Consider the following 26270-nt stretch of genomic DNA (forward strand, 5'->3'; position numbering starts at 1 on the left):
TATGGCCAAGAATTTGCCCTGGGCCTTACCTGTGTGGCCTGACCTTGCTGCTGAAGCTGCTGCAACTGCTGAGCAGTGAGGAAACTAACAGGCTTATTGCCAGCAATGAGCTTAGTGCCCGCTGGCATAGTTGTGAGGATGATGTTGCGGCCCAACCCACTGAGGCTGTGGAGGGAAAGCAGGGGTGAGGTATAACGATATCGGTGTATATTCTCTGGCCCAGATTTAGGCCATGTATTGAAGGACAACAGGGAGGTCTGTGCCAATGAAAATCCCAGCATTTCAGATTGAAATGGAAACCAATTGCTGAGACCACCTTTCTTCCAGCTTCTCCACTTCCCATGGCAGAAGACAGTAATCCCAGAAGCCCCCAGTGCTTTGGATAAAATGGCCCTTGACTCCCGGCCCTGACCAGCAGGAATAGTGGACAGGGCCCCAGAGAGGTGTGCACTTCTGCAAGAAACCCTCCCCCTAATAGCCACATCTCACAAGCTGCCCTGAGACTGCGGACTGATTTCATCGTGCCCTTTATCCCTGTTTCAATCAAGGCCATAGGCGGCCCTCATTCCTTGAACTGCTTAGGTTTAGAGCTCAAATGTCAAAGGGAGGCTTCCCTCACACCCAGCTGAGCTCCATTCTAGCACTTCCCACACCCTTTTCTCTCCAGTATGTATCACCATGCATGTTGCTTTTTTATTGTTTCTCTACTTTACAATGTATGCTTGGAGAACAGCAGGGATTTTCATTGTTTTAATCACTGCACCTAAAACAATACTAGATGCTCAATAAATACCATTGATGAGCACAATAAAGGAGAGGTGTCAAAGGAGGGCCCCAGAAAAACCAGCCACTTTGCCACTCGGTGACAAGGACTGGTAAGCCCTGCCTGCCACCTCCACCCACGAATTGGTTCCTTTACCATGACATGGTACTTACTTGGCTCCAAGGTTGCCTTTGATGATGGGGGCTGTGACCACGCTCTTGCCCTTCATTGGCTGGCTGATCACAGAGAGGGGAACTGTGATCCGTGTAGGCAACTTCCCCTAGAAAAAAAAAGCAGGTTTTGTAAGACAGGACGTAAGGAAAATCAGCAAGTGTCACCTCCAGGGCATCAGGAACTGAGGAGCAAGCACTACAGATGCTGTCAGCCCCCAGTACCCACCAGGGTCTCAAGGCTCCTGAGGTTTGGGCCCAGAAAACCCTAATGAAACTACTTATATACTATAGTCAGGTGAAATCTGATCTTTTATCATCCTCTTTCATGCTACCAGAAGCAGCAGCAACCCGATCTATCTGCTTTCACCAGGATAAAACCTGTATCTAAATCACAAAGGCAGGTGTGTCCTCGCTTTAGCACAGTCCAAGATTCTGAGTTCCTTGGAGGACAGAGGCTTATCTCTGTATCCCTCAGTACATGGCACAGTGCTGGGCACACAATCACTACTTGGTGAAATAAATTCGAGGAAGGACAGAGGAGCTCAAGAGTTAACATTTCAAGCACACAACTACTCACTGAAGTGCAGGACCACTGGTGAGGAACAAACAGCAGGGCATGCTAGATTAGGGAGAGGCCATGCTCTCCAGTGCTTTCCATTTCTCCCGGAGATAAGACAGGTTAGCTAGGGGACACTAATAATAAACTCAATCAAGTGAAAAGTCCAACCCCCAAGCTAATAAAGCCTAAGAAAAAATTTTTTTAGAAACTGAGAAGGCCTAGAGTCTTTGGGATTTCAGGATGGTTAAGATAGGTCACTGCATTACCTGTTTTCAGATGGCCTTGGTTTTAATGCTTGACTGGTAATAAAATTTCTATGCAGTAAAATCTTATGTAAATTAAATCTGAGTTTTAAAAAATTCAAGAGGGCTGGCTGACAGGATGCTGGGAGAGGGCATCAGCATTCCACAGAGGCAGGCTAACACAAAGGAGACGGGCATTCAGCTGCAAAACTGCGCCGCAGGTCACCGCACCTATCTCCATGGGGTTCACCCACAGCCTGGAGCCTGTTAAAAAAGCATGCAAAGAGGGCAACAGGCAACAGAATACCTTGAGATGGTACCTTCAGATACATTTACTTATGGTTTTGTTTTCTTCCTCAAAATGCCTTTGTTGCTTAAAACATCTCAGACCAGTACACTGCCTAGAATGATCCCTTCAGGAACTACCTAAAAAGCTGACTAGACAGGGAAATAAGCACGATCAATACTTCCTGCCCCACCAAATGCTCTCTCCAGTTGCACCTACCCAGGTTGATTATAACAGGACAGATGACACTCGATACAACATTTCTGTTACAGGTATTCAACAGAAACAAAAGCGGATTAAGTGAGTGCAGTTTCCCCGCTTCCTTATTTCAACTTCCATGATGTAGAAACCTAAGTAACTCTTTTTTTTTTTTTTTTGAGACAGTCTCGCTCTGCCATCCAGGCTGGAGTGCAATGGTGCGATCTTGGCTCACTGCAACTTCCGCCTCCTGGGTTCAAACGATTCTCCCGCCTTAGCCTCCTGAGTAGCTGGGATTACTGGTGCCCGCCACCACGCCCGGCTAATTTTTGTATTTCTGGTAGAGACACGGTTTCACCATGTTGGCCAGGCTGGTCTCGAACTCCTGTCCTCAGGTGATCCGCCCACCTCGGCCTCCCAAAGTGCTGGGAATTACAGGCGTGAGACACTGCGCCTGACCAATTATTTCTTTTTTAACCACACTATGTGAAGATTTTCTGTTTTGGGTATTAATTTGACTTATGTTTATATCCTTCTTCATTGGTCTGGCTTTTATCCCAATTTATGAAAGTTTCCCTACATAGCTTGCTCAGTAAAGCGAAACTGTATTTTATATTGTCCATACACACCCCCACACACACCCCTCTTCTGAACAATGCTCCTTACCTAGAGGCTGAAGAGTAAACACACATGCATCCACAGACACCTGTGTGGGGATATGGGGATTTGGTTTATGATAAATGTAGCCTTTCAAGCTAGTGGGGGAAGCAATAGCTGATTATTTTGGCAAATTTGAAAACTAGGAAGTGAGATTTCTACTTCATCCTATTCACAAAAATGTATTTCAAATGCATTAACAATTATACTTTTTAAAAAAACTCAAGGTATTTTATGAAAATAAAGGTTAACCAAAACAGCATGGTACTGGTAACACAACAGAGACATAGATCAATGGAACAGAACAGAGCCCTCAGAAATGATGCCGCATAGCTACAACTATCTGATCTCTGACAAACCTGACAAAAACAAGAAATGGGGAAAAGATTCCCTATTTAATAAATGGTGCTGGGAAAACTGGCTAGCCATATGTAGAAAGCTGAAATTGGATCCCTTCCTTACACCTTACACAAAAATTAATTCAAGATGGATTAAAGACTTACATGTTAGACCTAAAACCATTAAAATCCTACAAGAAAACCTAGGCAATACCATTCAGGACATAGGCGTGGGCAAGGACTTCATGTCTAAAACACCAAAAGCAATGGCAACAAAAGCCAAAATTGACAAATGGGATCTAATTAAACTAAAGAGCTTCTGCACAGCAAAAGAAACTATCATCAGAGTGAACAGGCAACCTACAAAATGGGAGAAAATTTTTGCAACCTACTCATCTGACAAAGGGCTAATATCCAGAATCTATAATGAACTCAAACAAATTTACAAGAAAAAAACAAACAACCCCATCAAAAAGTGGGCAAAGGACATGAACAGCCACTTCTCAAAAGAAGACATTTATGCAGCCAAAAAACACATGAAGAAATGCTCATCATCACTGGCCATCAGAGAAATGCAAATCAAAACCACAGTGAGATACCATCTCACACCAGTTAGAATGGCCATCATTAAAAAATCAGGAAACAACAGGTGCTGGAGAGGATGTGGAGAAATAGGAACACTTTTACACTGTTGGTGGGACTGTAAACTAGTTCAACCATTGTGGAAGTCAGTGTGGCGATTCCTCAGGGATCTAGAACTAGAAATACCATTTGACCCAGCCATCCCATTACTGGGTATATACCCAAAGGACTATAAATCATGCTGCTATAAAGACACATGCACACGTACGTTTATTGCGGCACTATTCACAATAGCAAAGAGTTGGAACCAACCCAAATGTCCAACAACAATAGACTGGATTAAGAAAATGTGGCACATATACACCATGGAATACTATGCAGCCATAAAAAAGATGAGTTCGTGTCCTTTGTAGGGACATGGATGAAACTGGAAAACATCATTCTTAGTAAACTATCACAAGGACAAAAAACCAAACACCACATGTTCTCACTCATAGGTGCGAATTGAACAATGAGAACTCATGGACACAGGAAGGTGAACATCACACTCCGGGGACTGTTGTGGGGTTGGGGGCGGGGGGAGGGACAGCATTAGGAGATATACCTAATGCTAAATGACGAGTTAATGGGTGCAGGAAATCAACATGGCACATGGATACATATGTAACAAACCTGCACATTGTGCACATGTACCCTAAAACCTAAAGTATAATAATAAAAAAAAAAAGAAAATAAAGGTTAACATTTTATAATCCTGGGGTATGGAAGACATAGACACGAAACCTAGAAACCATTAAAGGAAATGCTGACAGATCTAATTAGATACAATTATAAAGACCTGTAGAGCAAAAGACTCCATATAATAAGGTTAAAAGATGACTGGAAAAAAATATTTTCTATGTATATAAAGAATTCACATCCACAGATTCCGTATCTTCTGGATGTTATAAAAAGCCACCTCAAACAATATGAAAATGCCAAATACCTCAAAAGAAAAGTGGCAAAGATTTACTCACCAGGGAGCACATGCCAATCTCCAAATGAATGGATACTCAACTTCACTCATATCAGTGAAATGAAATCAAAAAAGAACCCCCTTTTCACCAGTAAGACACGTATGCGAGGTTAAAAAGACGTAGTATCAGCACTGGTTAAGGTCTAGGGGAAACAGGAGGCTTGCTGATAGGGGCACATGTGGATGTGGCCTTTCAGGCGGCGCCGCTGGAGTATCTCAACCCCCAAGGCTCGCGCTAGCACTCTCCGCTTCAGAAATGTTCACACCTAAGCCCAGAAACACTCGCCACTGCCTAACAGTAGAAATGCATCCTTTAGCAGAGCCCCTTCTACCGGTTACTATACCATTGAAAAGACGCCAGTCAATATCTGCGTATGGCCTAGAACGATCATCAAGACATTTCTAAAAAATAAATAAAGCAGCCGGGGGCGGTGACTCACGCCTGTTATCCCAGCACTTTGGCAGGCCGAGGCGGGTGGATCACCTGAGGTCAGGATTATTGCGACCAGCATGGAGAAACCCTGTCTCTACTAAAAATACAAAATAAGCCGGGTGTGATGACACATGCCTGTTAATCCCAGCTACTCGGGAGGCTGAGGCAGGAGAATCGCTTGAACCCAGGAGGCGGAGTTGCAGTGAGCCGAGATCGTGCCATCGCACTCCAGCCTGGGCAACAAGAGTGAAACTCCATCTCAAAAATAAACAAACAAATAAAGCAAATCACAGAATATATAAAGTCTCTCATGGGTGTTTTTTAAACTACGTGTACATGTATGAAAATGCTCAAGAAAAGGACTAGAAGGATAAATGCCGAACTACCCACAGCAATTAGTCTTCATGAAGGGAGAACTGGAACATGGTCAAGTTTTATTTTGTCTGCACTGTTCTTTACCATTTGAAAACAATGTATGCATGTACTACACTTTGATAAATTGTGTTTCAAAGGAAAACAAAAGTCAGTAAATAAATCTATTTCGGGTACATGAGGTGATATTTAGGGCCTCTAATTTCCACTCCTAAAAAGAAGTTTCCTAGTTTTTAGAGAGTTTCTCGCGTAATGGGCAGTTGAGGCTTGAGTAAATTTTCTAAAAAGAAGGCCTAAGCTTTACCACTAGTTACTCACAGCCTGGGACGTAGACACAACCGTGGTGCTGACAGGGACCTGCCGCACGGTGGTGGCTCCTGTGCCGATGCTGATGGGGGTGCTTGCAGCCCCAGAAGCCACAGCTACAGTCTTGGACACAGCAGCATTCATACTGGGCAAGGACACCGCTGAAGTATGGACAGTTCCAGACCCGCTGGCTACCGAGGCCCCTTGCTTGGCGTGGGTTGCAACGGTGATGGTCTGGCCTGCTTTGGGAGGTATCATTCCCAGTCCCTGCACAATGCGGATCGTGGCAGCTGGTTTTGCTTCTGAAGAGGCCACTGTGCTTTTTCCCTTCTGGTCAGCCACACTCATGCCAAGAGCTGGCATCAAGCGAAAAGCCGAACTTGAGGCTTCTGTTGGCTTGAGGTCAGGAGTCACTTTGACCACAGTGGTACCTGGAGTGGATGAAGGGGCACTGGCTGAACTGGCCTTGGCAGGGCTATCAGCTGCATGGACTGCATTGGAAGTGACGTGTAAGGTGGCAGAGATGCCTTTGCCTGTAGTGTTGCCTCCTGTCCCGAAGAGGTCCTGGGTCAATTTGACTGTGGTAACCTGGGACTTGGCCAACGTGGCCATCATGTCCGGAGTGATTCGCAGAACCGTCTGGCCCTTGGCATCTGTGGTGATGGAAGAGGGTGGCAGACGCAATACATCCTTACCCTGGATGCGGAAGTTAGTGGCTGTGAGTGGAATGCTGTTGCCTGTTTGGGGCTTCACACCAAGCTGCCCAGTGATTGCCACCTGGATGGGGAGAAGCAGCACTGATGAGGGATTCACAATAGTAAACCGGTTACAAAATACAACTAGACAAACTTCTGTTTCATGGGTAGATGTTTTGTATTTTCTTTCTTTTATTTTGCAAACATTCACAGAAGTAGAGAACAGTATAACAAACCCTTATATCTTTTCACCCAGCTTCAAAAATTAATACTTTGTTTTAGCTATCCCTCCCCACTGTGGTGGGGGAGGGAGGAATTAGAATATATTAAAGTAAATCCAAGATCTATTATTTTACTGATCAATATCTCTGTACACATCTATAACCTAGAAAAGGACTTTTTGAGACGGGGTCTTGCTATGTCACTAGGCTGGAATGCAGTGGTACAATCAGAGCTCACTGCAGCCTGGAACTCCTGGGCTTAAATGTTCCTCCTGCCTCAGTCTCCTGAGTAGCTGGGACTACAGGTGTACAACTGAGCCTGGCTTCCCACCTCCTAAGGCCAGTTCCCTCATGTGTAACAGATGCAAGCCTATTAGCCTTACTCAGGGACTTCCTCTCTCTGTGGCGTGATCTATCTTCTTCCTTCTACTGGACTACGGCCATCAGAATGCAAACATGCTGTAATACTTCCCATCCTAAAAAACAACCAATCCTGGCTAACTCTACACCTCCCTCCACCTACTCCACTCCACATTCAACTCCAGTTCTCTGCTCTCTTCAGAAGCAAAATTCCTTTAAAAACTACCTATATAATCACCCCTTGGTATGTGCGAGAGACTGGTTCCAGGATGCCCCCAGGTAGATACTAACATCCACAGATGCTCAAGTCCCTTACACAAAATGCGCTATCTCCATAAAACCAACAAACATCCTCCCGTGTAGTTAAAATCATCTCTAGATTACCTATAATATCTAATACATTGTAAATCCTGTGTAAATAGCTTCTATACTGTATTGGTTTTTTAATCTGTATTATTTTTTATTGTATTGTTATTTTTTACTGGGGTTTTTTGCAAATAATCCATGGTTAGCTGAATCTGAGGATGTACAACCCACGAGTACAGAGGCCGATCATACTCACTGTCTCCACTTCCTCACCTTACCTTCTCTTTTGAACCCATTCCCCAAAAGCCACCAATCCACTGGCCCAGTGAAGCCCATGTGTTATCCTGATCCACCGAGTCTCATCTCACACCTTCCCGACCACACTTTTCTCTGTCTTGCAGTCTCCACACCTCAATTGTCTTCTACCTCAATAAATGATGCCATCATCTATCCAAGCACCCAAGCCAAAGCCATGGATGGGGTAATTGTCACCTTCCTCCTCTCAGACCCCCACACAAGCCACCAGCAAACTGCACTGGCTCCCCCTTCAACCACATCCAGACCCCACTACTCCCCTCCACCTCTGATGAACGGTCACTCCAATCTACAGCAGCCTTGCCTCTCACCTGGACAACTGCCACTGCCTCCTACAGGGGTTCCCCATTTCCATTCTTGTCCCCCACTGTTCATTCTACCCAGCAGCTGGATGTTTCTTTAAATGTAAACCAGATCAAGTCACCCTTGCTCACTATCTTCCAGTGGCTCCCCTCACATTTAAATTAACTTCAAAGTCCCACATAATCTAACTACTGGCAACCTCTCCCATCCTCGTCCTCTAACACCCTCACACTTGCTCCCTACACTCCCGCCACAATGATTTTCCTCTCGTTCCTCAATCATATTCCTGACACGAAACATCTGCACTTGCCATTCCTGGGCCTCAAATGTTTTATCTCCCAATCATCACTTCATGGCGTGCTCTTTCTTTCATCTCTTTCAAATGTCACCTCCCCAGACAGGCCTTCTCCAATCACTGCAGCTAAAATAACACACTACTGCTCTCCACCCCTGAGCCTGTCTACCGATTAGCATAGCATTTATTACTCACACTGAGGTACTTGTCTCTTAGCTCTATGAGAATACACATTCCGCGAGGGCAAGGACATAAGTCTGTTTAATGTACCATTAAATCTCCAATACTTAGGACAGTGTCTAGCTTAATGTTTGTTGAACAACAAAAAAAAAACATTATCGTTATGTGGTTCCATTTCTCTATCTGTAAATAATAAGAGTGCCTACCCCACAGAGCTAAGAAGATTAGACTATTTAACAAGCAAAAAATGCTTAATGCGGTGCAGGCACACAGGAGGCACTCCTATCAGTATTGGTTGCTATACTGCTTACAGTTCTTTGAAGTTCGATGATTATTCTTTTATATTCACAACCAAGAAAGTAGAAGCAAATTCTACTTTTACGAGTGGTAAACTGAGAAGCCAATAAAATATGGCCATGGGAATTTAACTAAATTCATGAACGGTCTATTCTAAATCCAGAAACTCGACTACTAAATGCTGAATTAAATGGAATGAAACAGAAGAAATCTCTTCAGCATCTATAAAGGCTGCACTGCCTTTGGTGGGAACTCACGCCTAAGTATAAGCTGAGAGTCGAAGATGACCAATCTTCTTCCCATGGGCATGCAGTCTGGCCAAGAACCTCCAGCTCCAGTGGTCCCTGCTCCAGGATGAAGGATTGAGATCCACCTGGAAAGAGCCCCACCTACCTGCTTGATGATGTTCTGTCCTGTGATGTTTTGAATGACGGCAGCCGTGGAGGCACTGGGAGCAGAGGTCCCAGGAGAACTCGTGGCTGGCTTACTCACAGGGCTGGCTGTGGCAGGGAGACTTGTCACCGTGAGCCCTGTCTGCCCAGGTCCAGGCCGCTGCACAGTGGCTGCCGTAGTCTGCGCTTTGACTGGCACAGTGGCCATTACTGTCTAGTTCAGGGCATGAGGCCGAGAGCTTAATTAGACTCTAAGATGCAGACCAGCACTCTAACCAAGAGTCTCCCTCATCACCCCAGGAAGCATTCCTCTCAAAGAGCTTCTAATCCCACAGTACTTAAGGCACACCACTCTCTAAAATGGACACTGTAAATGTCTCATTTTCAGAATTTTACAATTAACATCTCATTTTATTCCTACACACTGAGGACAAATACTATCTTACCCCTTTCATAGCAAAGGAAACTGAGATAAAGAGGATACAAATCTTCTCTAAACTCACACAACTAGTTCACGGCGTAGCTAAGACTAGAGGCTGAGATGTAGACTGACAAGGTCCGAATTTACAACCCGCCTCTACAGAGATCCTGATGTCAGGGTCCTGGGGAAACCACTAGACTGCTCTGAAGATCTGATTCCCAACACATACACACTATCTAAAAATGCTTACACAGCTCTGAACATTAAGTGGCTTATTCTGATGAATGTCATCACCAGTAGCAACAATGTATGGCTCCCAGTTCCTTACCCAGACACTGCCCATCTGACTCATCAGCCCACCTCTGGGTCTGCATCCCTGCTTCCCAGTGACCCAGCTTCCCTGTTTACCTGCGGCACTACTTTGGTCTGTGTGGCAGTGGCTGGAACCCGGATCTGCGGTCCTGCTGGCATCTGTGGCAGTGTCTGTGCTGGCCCTGCCGACTGCTGGGGAACAGCAGGAAGGCTAGGCTGGGCCACCACTCGCACCTGAGACAGTCCAGCAGAGCCAGAGTGGCTCACCACCCGGGCAGCAGCCTGAGAACTGGGTGTAGTCTGGCTGGAAGCTGGGGAAAGCACTGTTCCCAGATGTGGCATTGTTGGTGAAGACACCAGAAGAACACTATGAGGAACATTGAGGAAAGACAAAAAACAAAAACTTAGGACATGCATACAAAAGGACTCTAGAATGAAAAAGTTGAAGAAAAGGAAGAACTTACCCTGAGCTAGACTTAGCTGGTTCTGAGACTGTGGAAGGGCCGCTTTTGTTCACCGCCGATATAGGTGGAGGGGAGATGGGAATGGCGGGCAATGCTGGTGTGGTGGGGGTTACAGGTGTGACCGGGGTGGGTGGCATACTGGAGTCACTGAGGCTCATCTGACTCTGCTCAGAAGGGCCACTGCTAAGGACCTTTATGGAGCTCTCCTTGCTACTGGACTTCTAGAACGGAAGACAAAGAAACTCACCTGGTGTCGTGAAGATCCCCCTAAAGGAAGGGACACCCCTACAGCTCCTGATGCCCCACACTAAGTGAAAGCCGAGCAGCTACTCTTAGTTGCCTCCATCCCAGAATCCCTAAGGCAGACACTCTCCTGAGGTCACTTACCACCTTGGATGGGGGCTTGGGTTTTTGCTGAAGGGCTTTTCTGGCTTTAGCTGCAGCTGCTTGTGCTTGGTGAATCCGCTCTGTGAACAAGAGGGGCAAGCTTCAGCCAGAGTTCAACCTTAGCAAACTAAAAAGAGGGGTGTTGTTAAAAACCAACACCTTGCCGGTGGACTGAATCCTGCCTGTACCATCTTGTCCTACCTATATGCCAATGAAAAGAATAATGGAATTGGGGTAGAAAGTCAGAAAGTATCCCCAGTTTGGTCGGACACAGTGCCCAGAGGCCTCACACACCAAACTCTTCTTCACTCCGGTCACGATGCAGGTAGATCCACAGCTTTCGTCCAATGTCGTATTTCACACAAGGATCTTTTTCATAATGTAGCCGATCCAGTGCACCACTCACTACTGTATTTACCTACAAATCAGACAAAAAGGGAAATAAGAAACAAGTCAAGCTCAGATAACAGAAGTTATTTGGACTCTAGGAAAAAAAATGTCATTGTATCTAAATCACAGCTGGTACAGATTCTATCTCAGCCTAGCTGTGTATTCCCAATAGTTCACCAAATCGTTTGACAAGACAATAAATGCTGTAAGACTACTGAGATATTGATCGATTTTTACTGTAAGGATACTGTGAAGTAAGTGACCAGCCTGCCCTTTACCATAAGCTAAAAGAAAGCCTAGAGCAAAATTTGTGTTTTACTAACAGCAAGAGTTTTGATCACTATGCATTTTTCAAGGTATATTTTTCACTTTATTCAGTTTTTTAAAAATGTGTTATATTTTTATATTTCCTAGTAAGTTTTCTTAAATCCATTCTGGAACAGAGCAAAAGTAATCTCTTCTCCATCCTACCTGAGTGCTGGTGACATCTGGTGCAAGAAACTGGGAGTCCTTAAGCAGTTCACAGATCTCCGCCCGAGTGCCTTCTCCATTAGGCAGTCGAGCCGCAGCATCCCGAACTGATGACATGAGAAAGCACACAGTCCACAAGTCAGGCGGGGTTCCCACGGAGGTACAACCCCCTCTACCTGCTGGTGGGCAAAGCTCCCTGGGGTTCCTGCTCCTCCACCTTCCCTGATGCCAGATTAGGTGCACTCTGCCCTCCAGCAGCTGGCAGCTCAGCCACTGGAGTTCCCTATACACTTTTCTTTTTTTTTTTTTTTTTGAGACACAGTTTTGCTCTTGTTGTCCAGGCTGAGGTGCAACGGTGTGATCTCAGCTCACCGCAACCTCCACCTCCCAGGTTCAAGCAATTCTCCTGCCTCAGCCTCCCGAGTAGCTGGGATTACAGCCGTGTACCACCATGTCCAGCTAATTTTTGCATTTTTAGTAGAGACAGGGTTTCACCACGTTGACCAGGCTGCTCTTGAACTCCTGAGCTCAGGTGATCCGCCTGCCTTGGCCTCCCAAAGTGCTGGGATTACACACATGAGCCATCGCACCTAGCCCTTATACACTTTTAAGAGTCACTTTTAGGTAACACCTTAAGAATTCAGAGGGCCCGTGAACTCAGGTGGGCAGCAAAATCATATCTTAAACTGAAATTAAGCATTTCCTTCAATTATGAACAAAGGGAACAAACCATATACTGGCAGTGCTGTGATGGTGTAATAGAAATCAGATATTTTCATATATTACAGCTACTACAGATAGCTAAGAATATCATTTATACTCATCACTACTTGGAAATTTCAAGAAATGTCAGACCTCCTGCTAGATCTTGTCATATAACATCATAGTAACAACACATTATTTCTGCACCATAAACTTGTTTTAACATTTTGATAACTATTTCAAAACAACTGGTCTCTTTTGTAACTGTATTTTATTTTATGCATTTAAAAGTGTAATTCTGAGAAGGGGTCCACAAGTTCCATCAGACTGCAAAAGGGATTCCTGGCATTCAAAAAGGTAAGAATCCTCACTGTTAAATGAAGCATAGCCTGGAGGAAGCCAATTCCTGTGTTTAACCTATTTAGCTGGTCTGGGAGCAACTCCGAAATGAACGTAAATGTAAGCCCAGACTTAAGGAAGAAGACTGGGAGCTGAAGCCAGCTGGGAGCTCCCAAACTCCAATGCTTCGAAAAATTATCCCTTGTTCTCAAAGCCTACCCTGGGTGGAGGGGTAAGGCGAGGACAGACTTCAGAGTTGATAACAGAAAAGCTGCCGGGTGAAGAAAGGGATCTGTGACAATCAACACGTGCCACCTACCAAGAGACAGAATGGTGACGTAGGCAGGCCGGTCGGAGCGCAGCAGGGAGTGCTCCCGAGCCTTGTTGAGTGAGGTCTCCTTGTCAAACACGCCTTTCACTGGCCCCACCACAGACTCAAAGCCGTGCATGCGAAAGGTGAACGCCTTATGGGGTTGGCTATACCTGTAACGCTCCTACCAAGAGACAAGGGACAAGGCTTCTAGGTCAGAATTAGTGGGGTTCTCTCTCGGGCTTCCTTACAATATAAGCAGACCCACATGGAACAATTAAAACAGGAAGGAACAGGTGATTCTAGTAGGAATGCTCAGCCAACCACAGTGGGAAAAGGATGGTTCTCAGAGCCAGTCACTGAGCAGAGGGACAAGGTCATATGAAGGCACTTTGCTACCTGGAAGACAAGATCATCCAAGCATTTCTTACTCCCCTTCCCCACACCGTTTCCACCCCCAACAAGTAATCCCAGCCAACAGAAGGTCTAAGTGGAAAGGTCTGAGTTTCCTGCAAGAAGGTAGATGCAGGAGAGTCAGGCTCAGAGCTTCTCTCTGCATGGTTCACAGAGGCAGAGACTCACACTGGCTTTTAGGTATCTCTTACCTGCTCCTGAAAAACCCGTTTCTCCTCCCCCGTGCTGGGCCGCACCACATAGTCAGTTCTTCTGGAATATAAAGAATTCTGTTACCAACCCTGAGAGCTGGCATGTGTGTCAGACCCATTGCCCCCGCTTCAGAACCATTCCCACTGTGACATGGAAAGATGTCCCTCAAGAAGCACTCAATTCTTACAAAAGTGAAGAGCCTACTTTCCAGCTCCTACGAAGTAACTCCTGTTGGTATTTCCAAAATCACTTGATTCTTAGAAATCCAGAAAGGTACTGGGTGGATAGATGGGCAAGAGGCTGACATCTTTACCTACTGCTTTCAATATTGCTGCTAAGTAGGTCCATTGTAATGGCAACAAACAATTCGGCCTTAGAGGAACAAAGGTCTTCAGGTGTGTTCGATAAGAGTTGTTTTTCTACCTCCGGGAAAGTACCCAGAAGCTTGAGATCTACACCTCTATTACATGAAGCAAAAGTTCTGCCGCACTTAAGACTGGGCCTCTGTCCTGGTGTCAGAAAACTACCAAACCATGCCAGGACAGAAACAGAAACACGGGACAATGTGATATAAACAGCCTAAGACTAACAGTCAAGAGATCTAAGTTCTAGCTGGGGTCCTGCTGCTAACCTTCAGCAAGTCACTCAACTTCGTGCTTCCATTTATTGGACTAAGGTGGCCTAGATGAATAATTCTCAGGGAGGAGTACACATTAAAAAAGTACGTCCACCTACAAAGCAGGTCATATGCCCCTTAGAGGCTCTCCTGCCGGCCCCTCTCTCCACCAAAGCCCCTTCCACAGGGAGTCCTGTTCACTCGGGGGTGCGGCCTGCCACAGTATGCCAAGTCAGAAAGAACCAGGGGACTCCTCAGAGCTCTGAAGCCCATTACAGCTCTAGCATACCAAGAAGTATCAACAAAACCAAGGCAGTATCTGAACTACAGTTTCCTGGGACACCACCCACCACTAGAGTATTGTACTCACACCCGAGGGACAGGTGTCGTGGCATCTGAACTGTCTTCATTTTCTTGCTGGAGAAAAAGAAAACATTGACAGGTAAATGGGCTAAAGAATTTGGACAAACTTAAGAGCTCTGGAAATCTAGTGAGAAGGATCTGGTATTTCTTAAAAAAAACATACCTTACAGAAAGCCTGATCTTTGGTCTCTAGCCATAGCTGGAAGAGGGCAGCTAATTCCTTTTCATTATCTTGGGATTGGCCTATGAGAGGAATAAAGAGATAAAAAAATAAGAGGGACTAAGGTATTATTGAGAATCTTACTTTCTCTTTACTAGCTGTATCTACAACACAGACAGATTCTATCAGGAGCTGTAGTAACAAAATGACCACCACGCTTGGATGCCACCTAATCAAATCATTCACTCCATAGGCATTCGCTGAGTACCCACTGTGCCATGCATTGCATGTGAAGCTAAGGTTACTCAGTGAATTCAGTCTCCACCCTCATGGGAGTTTACAGTCAAGTGAGGAAAGAGAACATATTTTAAAATCAATTCAAAAAGTGGTAGGCATCACAAAGGATGTAATGATAGCTTATACCAAGGTAATTATTCTATTTTTGTAGGTAAGAAAGGCTTCTGGCTAGTGGGGCACAGAAAAAATTCTATTCACTAGCACAGCAGTTAAGACCCTGGGGCAGGAAAAAGCTTGACTTCCCACGACCTGCCTACAAAGAGGTAAGTCCTGTCTCCTGTGCCCTCTTCTCAGGTCACTCTGTTCAGACTGTCTGAGACCCTGATGGCACCTGTGTCTCCTGCCCAGGCTAGAAGCCAGAGGACCATCATCGGCCAGGTCTGCTTATGTGATGAATGCAGCTACCCTTCTCAAAGGGGCTGTTTATCTTTCTTTTCATAGTCAATATACAATATCACTATTTGTAGAAAGCTCTCAACAATGGCAGAGTAGCTTCAACTAAAGCATCTGGCCAACAGGCTTCAAACGCTTATTATCTGGCCCTACAAGAAACACTCTGCCAGGCCTAGGTATACGTGCTCCCTCCATGGCTACTGCAGCCTGACAGACGGGGGGAGTGCTTGCAGTCAGCTACCATCATCACCTTCAGCTCACGGTGGCTTCACCTCCACCATTCCACTAGGGAATCGTGCTCACTGAAAAATTCACAACTTCCTCCATGCTCACAAATCTTTAGTCTTTATCTTACTGATTCTTTTAGGAACTATGGAGGCAAATGACCACTCCCCACTTCTCAGGTGCTCCTGTCTCCTGGCTTCCAAGACTCAGGAAAACCCTGTTCCAGGCTTTCCCCATCTCTACAGTCACCCCTCGCCCCTGCACTCTCATGCTCTCACTCAGCCCCTCTGTCGTGAAGAGCCCTCCTCGGCCCTCTCTCCTCACTCTGTGCTTCCTCCTCAGGTAACAGCATCATCTGTGCCCTGCACCACACACATGCCAACACTCTCCCCCTTAAACTCTCTGGTCTGAATTCTAAACCCACACATCCTACTGTCTATTCAACAACTCCACTGAAATACCTCAAACGCAGCTCTAAAACTAAAGTCAGGCTGGGTGCGGTGGCTCACACCTGTAATCCAGCACTTTGGGAGGCCGAGGCAGGTGGATCACCTGGGCTCAGGAGTTCAAGACCAGCCTGGGCAACATGGGGAAACCCTGTCTCTACTAAAAATACAAAAAACAGCCAGGCATGGTTGTGCACGCCTGTGGCCCCAGCTACTCAGCAGTAGGAGGAGGCAGGAGAATTGCTTGAGCCCGGGAGGCAGAGCTTGCAGTGAGCCAAGATCGTGCCACTGCACTCCAGCCTGGGGACAGAGCAAGACTCTGTCTCAAAAAATAAATGAATAAATAAATTTAGAGTCTTTCTCTGTCCCCTAGGCTGGAGTGCAGTGGCGCGATCTCGGCTCACTGCAAGCTCCGCCTCCCGGGTTCACGCCATTCTCCTGCCTCAGCCTCCCAAGTAGCTGGGACTACAGGCACCCGCCAACACGCCCGGCTAATTTTTTGTATTTTTAGTAGAGACGAGGTTTCACTGTGTTAGCCAGGATGGTCTCGATCTCCTGACCTCGTGATCCGCCCGCCTCGGCCTCCCAAAGTGCTGGGATTACAGGCTTGAGCCACCGCGCCCGGCCTATGAATAAATAAATTTAAAAAAACTAAACTCGGATCTCCACCCTCCAAGTCCAGTCCTCCACATCTGCTACCTGCACGAACACCACCTTCCTCCACCAGCTGCAAATCTAGCGGGAGCCATGCCTCACATCATTCTCCTTCATTCCCCACAGCCAAGCCATAACCAAGCCCACCTAAATCTTTCTCAAACGTATCCATCCTCTCTCCGTGTATCTAAATTACCGTCAGCTCTCATAGCCCGTGGGTTGCGTGACTGTTTTAGATCAAGTGTTCCCCATGGAAAGGTTCTACCTCCTCCACCTCGAATGCTGCTGCCTCCCCTCTGCCTGCCTGGCTCAGTCCTATTCATCACATATCTCTGCTCAGATGCTGCTTCCTCAAGAAGGTCCTCCCAACTCTGCAAACTCCATCAATTCCTATTATAATAAACCCCCATCCTCTCTGGTACTTTTCCTTTACAGAAAGGATCAGTTTGTCATTAAATCTAAGTAAGTATTTGTTCTCCAAACAGACCTTAGGCCCTGTGAGAGGAGCACACTGTCTCAGAAGCCATTGTATTCCCCAGCACCTAACAACAGTGCCTGACACCTAGAAGCCGAATCAATGTAGTAAGTAACAAATGAATGAGTCTACTGTTTTCATAACCTGCTCTCCATACACTTCTCCACAGACCACTCAGCACAGAGAAGTGCCTGTGAATTTCAACAGGAAACCAACACTGGATTTCTCTTTTCACCATAACCAGGTAACAGCCTCCAAGTGACTTCAGATGCATGTTATGATAACTTACACACTAAGTGGGCTTTATAAACTTAAAAATAAGAACCCTGTTCTTTAGAAACCACTTATTCATGGCTGCTGCACATTCTCCTCAATAGCAAAGTCCATTTTTAGGAAAGAAAAAATTTATATTACAAATTAATCCAAAGTCATTTGTATGATTAATATAAATGCTGATGCTCTTGCAAAATACCCTTGCAGACTTAAATTTAGCCATCACCAGACTACATCATACAGAAAGGCTATTCCTTCCATCTCAGCTTTGGTCCAACCAGAGGAGTTAGTTAACCCATCTTGAGAGTACAAAAAGGGTCTTGAAGGACTCCTTCACAGAACAAAATAAGATATGATATTGCTTTTTTAAACCAATCTGCAGAACTATATTGACTGGAAGGCAAATAAACTTACGGGAAGAAATGGGAGAACGAAAACCTGTTGGGGTAGGTAAACTGGATTACTTACCAAGCAACTTCCACTGTTGCGTTTTCTCTTTGAATTCAACAAATGGAGAGAAACTGGAAGGAACAGCTGCAAGAAATGGACCACATAAACAAGCCATACAGGTGCGTCCCTGAGCTGTGAAACAGCTTTTGAGTGTTCCACAGTGTATTAGAAAAGCAGGAACCTTCAAGGCACAGCACTATGCAAAGGCATAATGGATGACACGAGCAAAACTGCAGTTTATTCTAATAATTAATTAGACAAAAGGGGGAAAAAATACTGACCCTACAAAAAAGAGCATCTTACCTCGACTTTCTCCAGCAAGATACTGCAGGGCTGGTAGTACCAACTCAGCCCAGTTGGGGGCCGCAGAGAACCAACTGTTGAGGGAGCTGGCTGGCGATGACTGCCAATCCAAAACTCGCTCCTCTAGCTGAGGGAAAGCAAAGGCAGAACCCAGTTAGACTTCTCTTCTATAGCAGCAATTCCACACAAGTGCCACCACAAGCTGCGGTATATGCATCCGGAGTTTATCCGAATCACAAAGCAAGTTAACTACAGAGCTTTGAGAGGAACTCAGAGTTCCACTTCTCAAGCTACAGACCATTCAGGATTTGAACACTTTGAAAACTCTAGTGTACCTCCAACTTTTCCAAAACGCTTACCATAGGAAGGCTAGCCTGACTCTCCAGCAGCAAGATCTCTAATAGAAGAGAGAAAAAGCTGGAAGATATTTCATTGATTCCAAGGCAAGGCTTGAGGTCTTCAAGGGGCCTAATGAGGGAAGAAAAATATAAGAACCAAAAAGACCAAGAACACATCCCTAGATTGATTCAGGTGCCCAAGCCTCCTAGCAGTCATAAAAGAGTTCAAGAAAGGAGCAAACAATACATTTTCCCAGCAGCATCCCTGGGACTCCAGGTCTACAAGTCCAACACACTTAGAGCTACGACAAGCCCTAGGGGCCAGGGCACAGCCTATGGCTTACTCATTCACTCTGAGAATTACAGAATCTCTGTTGCTCACTTACTCTTCCTTGATAGCAGGAATTGCCAGCGGAGAGGGGGCCTGTGAGAGAGGTGCAACTCCTTCAGTACTGCTTAGCGGCTCAGCCAGGTCCTCTGCCTCTGATTTGATCATTTTTATTTTCTTCTTCTTCTTTTCCTCTTTTTCCTTAACCTTTCTTTTAAGGACAGCCAAGTCATATAAGGCTGGAAAGGCAAAGTAACACCAGTCACAGAAATGTATCTCCTACACAGGGAAGTGAAGGGTCTTATCTGCACATTCCCTTCCCAAGGCCCACCAAAGATAGAAAAGTCTCAGCAATAAAACACTCAATGAAACCAATTCATTGAGTGATTTACAGCTTTTTTTTTTTTTGAGACAGGATCTCACTCTGTTGCCCAGGCTGGAGTGCAGTGGTGCGATCATAGCTCACTGCAGCCTCAATATCCCTGGCTCAAGCGATCCTCCCACCTCAGCCTCCCAAGTATACGGCTTAATTTTAATATTTATTAAAGAGCTGATGCTCTGTTGTACTGCTTTTACATTCATTTCCCACCTGTTAGCCCATAAGAGGTAATAATAAAGGTTACCAGCATGAAGGAGGCCATGGTTTCATTTATTTTTGCCATGTTAGAGGCTCATGCAACGTAACACCATAGTCAGATGAAGGCTCCTAGAGAGGCCCAGTCATTTACCTGCCAGAGAGCCCTTCCTGCCAGCATTTACTCGAGTCATGATGTCATTGAGAGTCAGGTCCCCTGTCAAAAGGTCCGGGTGATCCTAGATGTGATATCCAGAATTTGGTCATGGAGGCCCAAAAAGGAGCAAAAACTGAGGTGACTTTGCCAATTTATGTAACAATTAGATGTTAGGTACACTTGGGGAAAATACATTGAGTGAAAAATATATAGAGAGAAAACTATCCATTTTTTCCCTATCATATCCCCATTTAATTAAAAATAACTTGATACTGCTGCATAGAACCCAGTTCAACCTTTCTACTGCACAGCATTTAATTATAAAGCCCTTCTGCATTCCTTGTCTCATGTGCTTTGCAAACAGTCTTGTTAAGTATTACTATGTTTTACAGAGTCTGGAAATGGGGTTTAGAGAAGTATCACAGTAACTAGAAAAGAGAGAGAACTCAGTACTGACTTCCAATGTGGGGTTCTTCCCATCTCACCTCCTAGTCTTAGAAGGACTGTCTTTTCTTCCCAAAAAGGTATCATCTTTTCTCCACTCAACTCTCTGGCTTGGTGCTAGCTACCTCAACTTGGTAGCATGGAATAATGGAAACAGTAAAAAGTGGGACAAACCCAGGGCCCAACTCCTGGCTCTGCTGCTTACTGGCTATAGGACCAAGGACAAGCTCCCGAACCTCTTGAGCACTGCTGAGGTGGAGACGACGATTCCTATACTCGACAGTGTCATTGTAACGATTAAGGCAGACACTACGTTCAGCAGGCCCTGCGAAGTCAAAGCCACCGCGCCTCACATCGTTGATGCTAGCTAGCCTCGCCGGCTGCTCCTGTGCCCACAGTGGTAGGGAGGACATAGACGAGGCAGTGATGCCCCGTGTCTTCCTCGGGACAGCCAATCCTGAGACATCAGGCTGAAAACCACGCGGCCACACGCCCTTCCCATCTTACTGGCTGATGTTTCCGCTTCTCCTGGTGCTTCTTTAACATTATCTTCAGGTCACTGTCTCCCAGTTCTATTTTATCTGAGAAAACAAACCACATTCACTACCATGATTCTCCAATTTACATCTTTCTGGTCACTTGTCAAAAGTAAAATATTTCTGAGTTTCCCTTCTGACACCTGTGAACTACAAGTACCAAAAATCTTTAAAGTCACAGGATCAACACTTCCACTTTTCCATACATTGGTAATAAATGACTTCAGTGACTCAGCTGGTCCTAAAACACACTTAAAGTTCTTAACATCCTTCTTTGCTTCCTGTTTCAAATAAAAACTCTTCTCCAAACTCACAGACACTCTGGAGAATTGCTTGGCTCTGGTTATTCCTTTGTCCTCTTACTGAACTGCCCCTTCGTACTGCTGTTTCAAGTTTTGCTTTCTTTAGCCCAAAATATCAGCTTCTGAGAAAAAATTTTAAAATAAAGGAAAAAAAGCAGGCCTATCTCCAGATGTAAAAAAAAGTAAAATGGTACAAAAACTTTACCAAACAAATCACCTAGTTCTAGGGAGCTTTGTTTTCCTGGTAGGTAGGAATCTGCCCACACCCACCTCCCTCTAAAGGAGTTTTCAGGTCTCCACCGCAATGTCCCAGAGTGGTGACGGCGGCAGCTCGGTTCTCACCTGCGGTTTTCATATCCGTGGTTGAAAGTGTGGGCACCACCCTCAGGGGCACCGCAGGACTAGGAGAACGTGCTGGAGAGCTCGGAAGCCATGAGCTGAGATCTTCAAAAGAAAATTGTTCTTGTAAATCCAACGTGGCTGTGGACTCCAATAGGGGAGATTGGGTAAGTGGCCATTTGGGTTCAACAAGGCTAAGCCAACAACATGGAGGCCAGGGTTCCACACTCCTTTCTGACCCTTCCCCAGAGCAGCTGGAGCACACTTAGGTCATCTAACGGCTCTTCCAGGAAGAGAGACTTCAACAGAGTGCTGGGGTTGCATTGCAGCAGGCCAACAGCCACTACTACTCTCCTGTAAGGGGAAAACAGTTCTCTCAAGTGGCAAATGGGACCGGTCAGGCCCACTGTGGAGAACCCTGGCGTGCAGGGAGTCGTCTGGCGGGCTCTCATCTAAGCTCAAATGCCACATGGCCACAAGGGTGAAAAAGGCCATGTAGTCACTCCCCATCTGACGGCAATGTCTCAGCAACCCAAAGACCAAGGCCTTCTGAGTCCCGCTATGCACCCCAGACCAGACAACTCAAGAGGGTTTCTTTGCTGGGGAGATAAATGGCTACCACTGGCTCCAACCGGACAAGCGGCCGGTATCAATCCAATACCCCAGCTACCCCAAGTGCCCGAGGACACTCACCCTCTTCATCAGATGACAGGGCTGTGTCACCACACTCCTCTTTCACTTCCCTCAAGACCTTCAAGTAGCGCTGCTGGGTCCGCCACTCCCGCTCCTCAGGTGTGCGGGATGGTGAAGGGCGTTTCTGCCGGAAGGGAAGGGCGGGGCCACTCCGCCGGGCCGTCTCCAGCAGATCCTAGGTAGAGATCAGGTAGGGTACACGTCATCATCCAAGACCTGTTCTGGACCAATGAACACTCTACAAGTCTACATTTTCTTCTCTTCAGTGTTAAGCCCAACTCCCTCCCTCCAGATCACAAAGAAAGATGCACATATACATTAATATATCCAAATAAAAAGAATCTATATTGATTACATGAAAAATCCCAAATCTGGCTGTTGAAGTGCTCTACTAGGAATGAATACTTTTTTATACTAGACATTCAAGTATTTCTATACCAAAGCTTAAAGGATGACTTAAAATTCAAACAACTTTGCCTTTAAGAATTTCCAGGCTGGTCCAGACCCAGGGGCCATTGGGCCTGTTATGCTACCATCCATCACAGCATTCAGAGGCCCATGCACACCATATCCATTCCAAGGAATCCTCGTTTCCCTTAATAACCCACGACAGATCCAAAATCCATCTGTTTATCTTGGTAAACACTGAAGCTACTATAATTTCATCAATTTTAAAAAGCACCTTTTTTTTATGTTTTAACATCTCTGAAATCAGGACACATTTGAAGTTTATCATAAGAAACGATGACATAGCTTAACTGTGTCACAGATTAATCGGTAGCATTTTTTTCTTAGTGGCAATTTTTGCGTTTTGCACCTGAATTGCTTCTTGAAGTCATGATTCCTGTGACTGCCCACATTTTATATCCAGTTCCCAGCACTACTTACACTCCGGGAAGCAAGAATTTGCTTCAGCAGCCGATGGAAATACTGCTGCTGGGAGTTGAGGTAGCGCTTGTACTGTGACTTGAAGCATAGCTGCCGGTACTTGACCACCTCGGGGTTAAAGTGTCCATCTTAAAAAAATAAAGGTATACATATTTACATCAGTCAACAAATATACATCATCGGTCAACAAATACATTGAATGAGTGCTTAACATGGTAAACTCTGTACCACAAAACTTAAGGGAAAAGTGAACATTTAAGAGAATCAGGAAAGAGAACCAAAAGTAAAAGCATGCTGAGAAGCAATGACAGCTCATTTAAGGCTGATGACCATCACAGCCACAGTAATGCAACTGTCTTCAGCAGCACTAGAACTGACACATGGCATGCGTCAGAGTGGAATATGCAGGAAGTCCTGCCTTGACATTCCTCACTTGTATCCTTACCAGACTACCATACTGTTTCGGGGGAAACATGCCAGCACAAGAGACAGTGCTACAATTATGGAAGGTCCCTTACAGAGCACCTCTAAAGCCAAGCAGGTCTCCCTGACTTCTGCTCTATCAGAGGAGACAGTGCACCCTCAGCTGTAGTGAAACAGATCTCTGCCAACCATAGAAGGGAATTCCTTTTTACACTAGTAACCCCCCAAAGGAGGGAATGTTCATTTTAAACCCTTAATATAATGAGATTTCAGATGATAAGGCTGCTCTCTCTGGTCATTAGCAGCTGTCAAGTTGTTGAGTTTAACAGAATTCAAGATGTGCTGCCCATTCAGGGCCTTGTGCCAGAACAAAGTCACCCTGGAAGGGAAGCGGAAAGAGGTTTCCTTGGCTCCTCTCTATGGTACAGAAAGCAAACTGTAACTTAAAAGAGTGGTCCAAACCATTTTGCAACCCCCAATATAGTAACTGATGCAGTTGAGAATCACTCATGGAAGCAAAAACCACTGGGTAAAACAAAGGCTTTTGAAAAATGAGACTATCACATTATCCATGACCCGAAAGTATCATCCCACACTGCTTCTTAATGATAAAGGAAAAAAAGTACCCTTACAAGCAAGAGTTATGGCAGACACCCCTTAACCAAGTGATCAAATGTGGCTTTACCAAAATGGAAAAACTGACACCATGTGCCTCCTGAGGTGATACAATGGGAAAGACCACATTTCCAGTATCATATTCTTGCCGAAAGCCTTTAACCCAATCTAACCATGAGAAAACAAAATGACAAATTCCCAGGAAGCAGGACATTTTATAATTCAAGTGTCCTGGCTCTTCAAAAATGTCAGTATACTGAAAGACAAAAACAAAAGGGGCAAAGGGCCCTATCTAGATTCAAAAAGCTAAAGAGACGTAAGGCCCAAGCACAATGCTTGAACCCTGAACAGATCCTGGATTGACACAGATACTCTAAAGGACATTGCAGAAACAATTAAGAAAATTTGAACATGAAGGCCGGGCGCGGTGGCTCACGCCTGTGATCCCAGCACTTTGGGATGCCGAGGCGGGCAGATCATGAGGTCAGAAGATTGAGACCATCCTGGCTAACACAGTGAAACCCCGTCTCTACTAAAAACACAAAAAATTAGCCAGGCGTGGTGGCAGGCACCTGTAGTCCCAGCTACTAGGGAGGCTGAGGTAGGAGAATGGCGTGAACCCGGGAGGCGGAGTTTGCAGAGCTGAGATCGCGCCACTGCACTCCAGCCTGGGTGACAGAGCAAGACTCTGTCCCAAAAAAAAAAAAAAAAAAGAAAAGAAAACCTGAACATGAAATAGCCTATGATATTATCTGCTCAACGTAAAATTCCTTGAGTGTGGTAACAGGGCGGTGATGATATGGGAGAGTGCTGTTAAGAGACATGGACATGCTGAAGTGCTTGACAGTGAAGTGTCATCTTTTCTGCAGCAAAAAGTACGTGTGTACCTAAACACACACACACATACAAACCTTGATACATGCAATAAAGCAAATGGCAAGCTCTTTTTAAAATTTTTTAAAGACCAGGCATGAAGGGCACCTCTAGTATGCTGGAAATGTTTTATTTTTTTATGCAGATGCTGGTTACACAGCTGAATTCATATTATATATTTTCTATATAAGTCAATAAATTTTTATTTTTTAAAACACAGCCTAGACAGCAAAGTGTTATACAAAACCGCTCTCTGCTGCGTCAGTACCTGTACATGAAGATAAAAAGAAGAAAAGGAAGAAAGGAATACCCACATAAGTGAACATGTGCCCATCCACCACCCCCCTCAAAGAAAGAATATTGAGCTACAAACCTCGGAAAAGCTTCTGGGCAATGTGCAGAGGGTTTCCAAAGCGGAAGTTCTCCCCACTGAACAAGGCTAAGATGAGTTCATTCTGCTGCTCAGCACTGTCTTCAGGAAACTGAGGCAGAAACTGCTGGAGGTGTTCACGTTGAGACTCACTTAACACTTCCTGCCATGTTGAGAGGCTGACAACATCAAAGAAGATCTCAGGCTAGGAGAAATAGGAAAAGTAAACAAAAGCAAAACAAATTTTCAAGTTTTTTGTATGTATGTGTATACAAAACATTACATAATATACATAAGATTTACCAATTTAACCATTTTTAAGTGTAGACTTCAGTGGCTTTAAGTGCATTCACATTTGCTGTGCAACTATCACTATCAACTTTTTACGTTGTTTTTTTTTTCTTTTTGAGACCGAATTTTGCTCGTTGCCCAGGCTGGAGTGCAATGGCACAATCTCGGCTCGCTGCAACCTCTGCCTCCCAGGCTCAAGCGATTCTCCTACCTCAGCCTCCCGAGTAGCTGGGATTACAGGTGCGCACCACCACGCCTGGCTATTTTTTGTATTTTTAGTAGAGATAGGGTTTCACCATGTTGACCAGGCTGGTCTCAAACTCCTGACCTGAGGTGATCTGCCTGCTTCAGCCTCCCAAAGTGCTGGGATTACAGGCGTGAACCACCGTGCCTGGCCTACGTTTTTTAAAATAAACTAAAATTCCAATGATCTTGAGATTAAAGACTACATATGAGCCACAGTCTTGTATCCAACGGTAAATAATTATCCAGAGGAAAATGATTTTAGTAGACAATCCCACTTGGAAGCCACCTCTGCCAACGAGGGTATGAGGGTGGACATCTGAATTCCACCTCAACTGAGTGGCAGGAAAAGGTTAACATAGAAGGAATGAACTTGAAGGACTGAAGTCACCAGCTAAGAGTGAGAAGAAACAGGACGGGGTTCATTTTTAACTCACGAGTTACATACCGGATACCTTCCACCAGCAAAATACTAACTTGGCCTGGCATATATATGGTCTGAGGTGGGGAA

General features: G+C 45.2%; 1 protein-coding gene across 11 annotated transcripts in view; it reads right to left on the bottom strand.

Moving 5' to 3' along the window:
* Positions 1–26270, bottom strand: part of NFRKB (nuclear factor related to kappaB binding protein) — a 36159-nt gene that overhangs the window by 3677 nt on the left and 6212 nt on the right. For 9 of the 11 annotated variants that reach the window (XM_063635656.1, XM_055273723.2, XM_055273729.2 and 6 more), the window contains 23 exons: positions 25229–25430; positions 22945–23072; positions 22057–22231; positions 21367–21504; positions 20694–20767; positions 19740–19824; positions 19070–19250; positions 18705–18813; positions 18346–18472; positions 18061–18126; positions 14833–14912; positions 14677–14723; positions 13690–13750; positions 13094–13268; positions 11734–11840; positions 11167–11290; positions 10873–10952; positions 10486–10706; positions 10118–10388; positions 9290–9502; positions 5937–6701; positions 937–1043; positions 30–165 (listed from right to left, as the gene is read on the bottom strand). In XM_063635656.1, coding sequence (XP_063491726.1) covers positions 30–165; positions 937–1043; positions 5937–6701; positions 9290–9502; positions 10118–10388; positions 10486–10706; positions 10873–10952; positions 11167–11290; positions 11734–11840; positions 13094–13268; positions 13690–13750; positions 14677–14723; positions 14833–14912; positions 18061–18126; positions 18346–18472; positions 18705–18813; positions 19070–19250; positions 19740–19824; positions 20694–20767; positions 21367–21504; positions 22057–22231; positions 22945–23072; positions 25229–25430 — 3672 coding nt within the window. The remainder of the gene's footprint in view (positions 1–29; positions 166–936; positions 1044–5936; positions 6702–9289; positions 9503–10117; positions 10389–10485; positions 10707–10872; positions 10953–11166; positions 11291–11733; positions 11841–13093; positions 13269–13689; positions 13751–14676; positions 14724–14832; positions 14913–18060; positions 18127–18345; positions 18473–18704; positions 18814–19069; positions 19251–19739; positions 19825–20693; positions 20768–21366; positions 21505–22056; positions 22232–22944; positions 23073–25228; positions 25431–26270) is intronic. The other 2 variants (XM_063635657.1, XM_055273725.2) reach the window with 1 other exon arrangement.

The sequence above is a fragment of the Symphalangus syndactylus genome, chromosome 3, assembly GCF_028878055.3.
Source record: "Symphalangus syndactylus isolate Jambi chromosome 3, NHGRI_mSymSyn1-v2.1_pri, whole genome shotgun sequence".
Classification (NCBI taxonomy): domain Eukaryota; kingdom Metazoa; phylum Chordata; class Mammalia; order Primates; family Hylobatidae; genus Symphalangus; species Symphalangus syndactylus.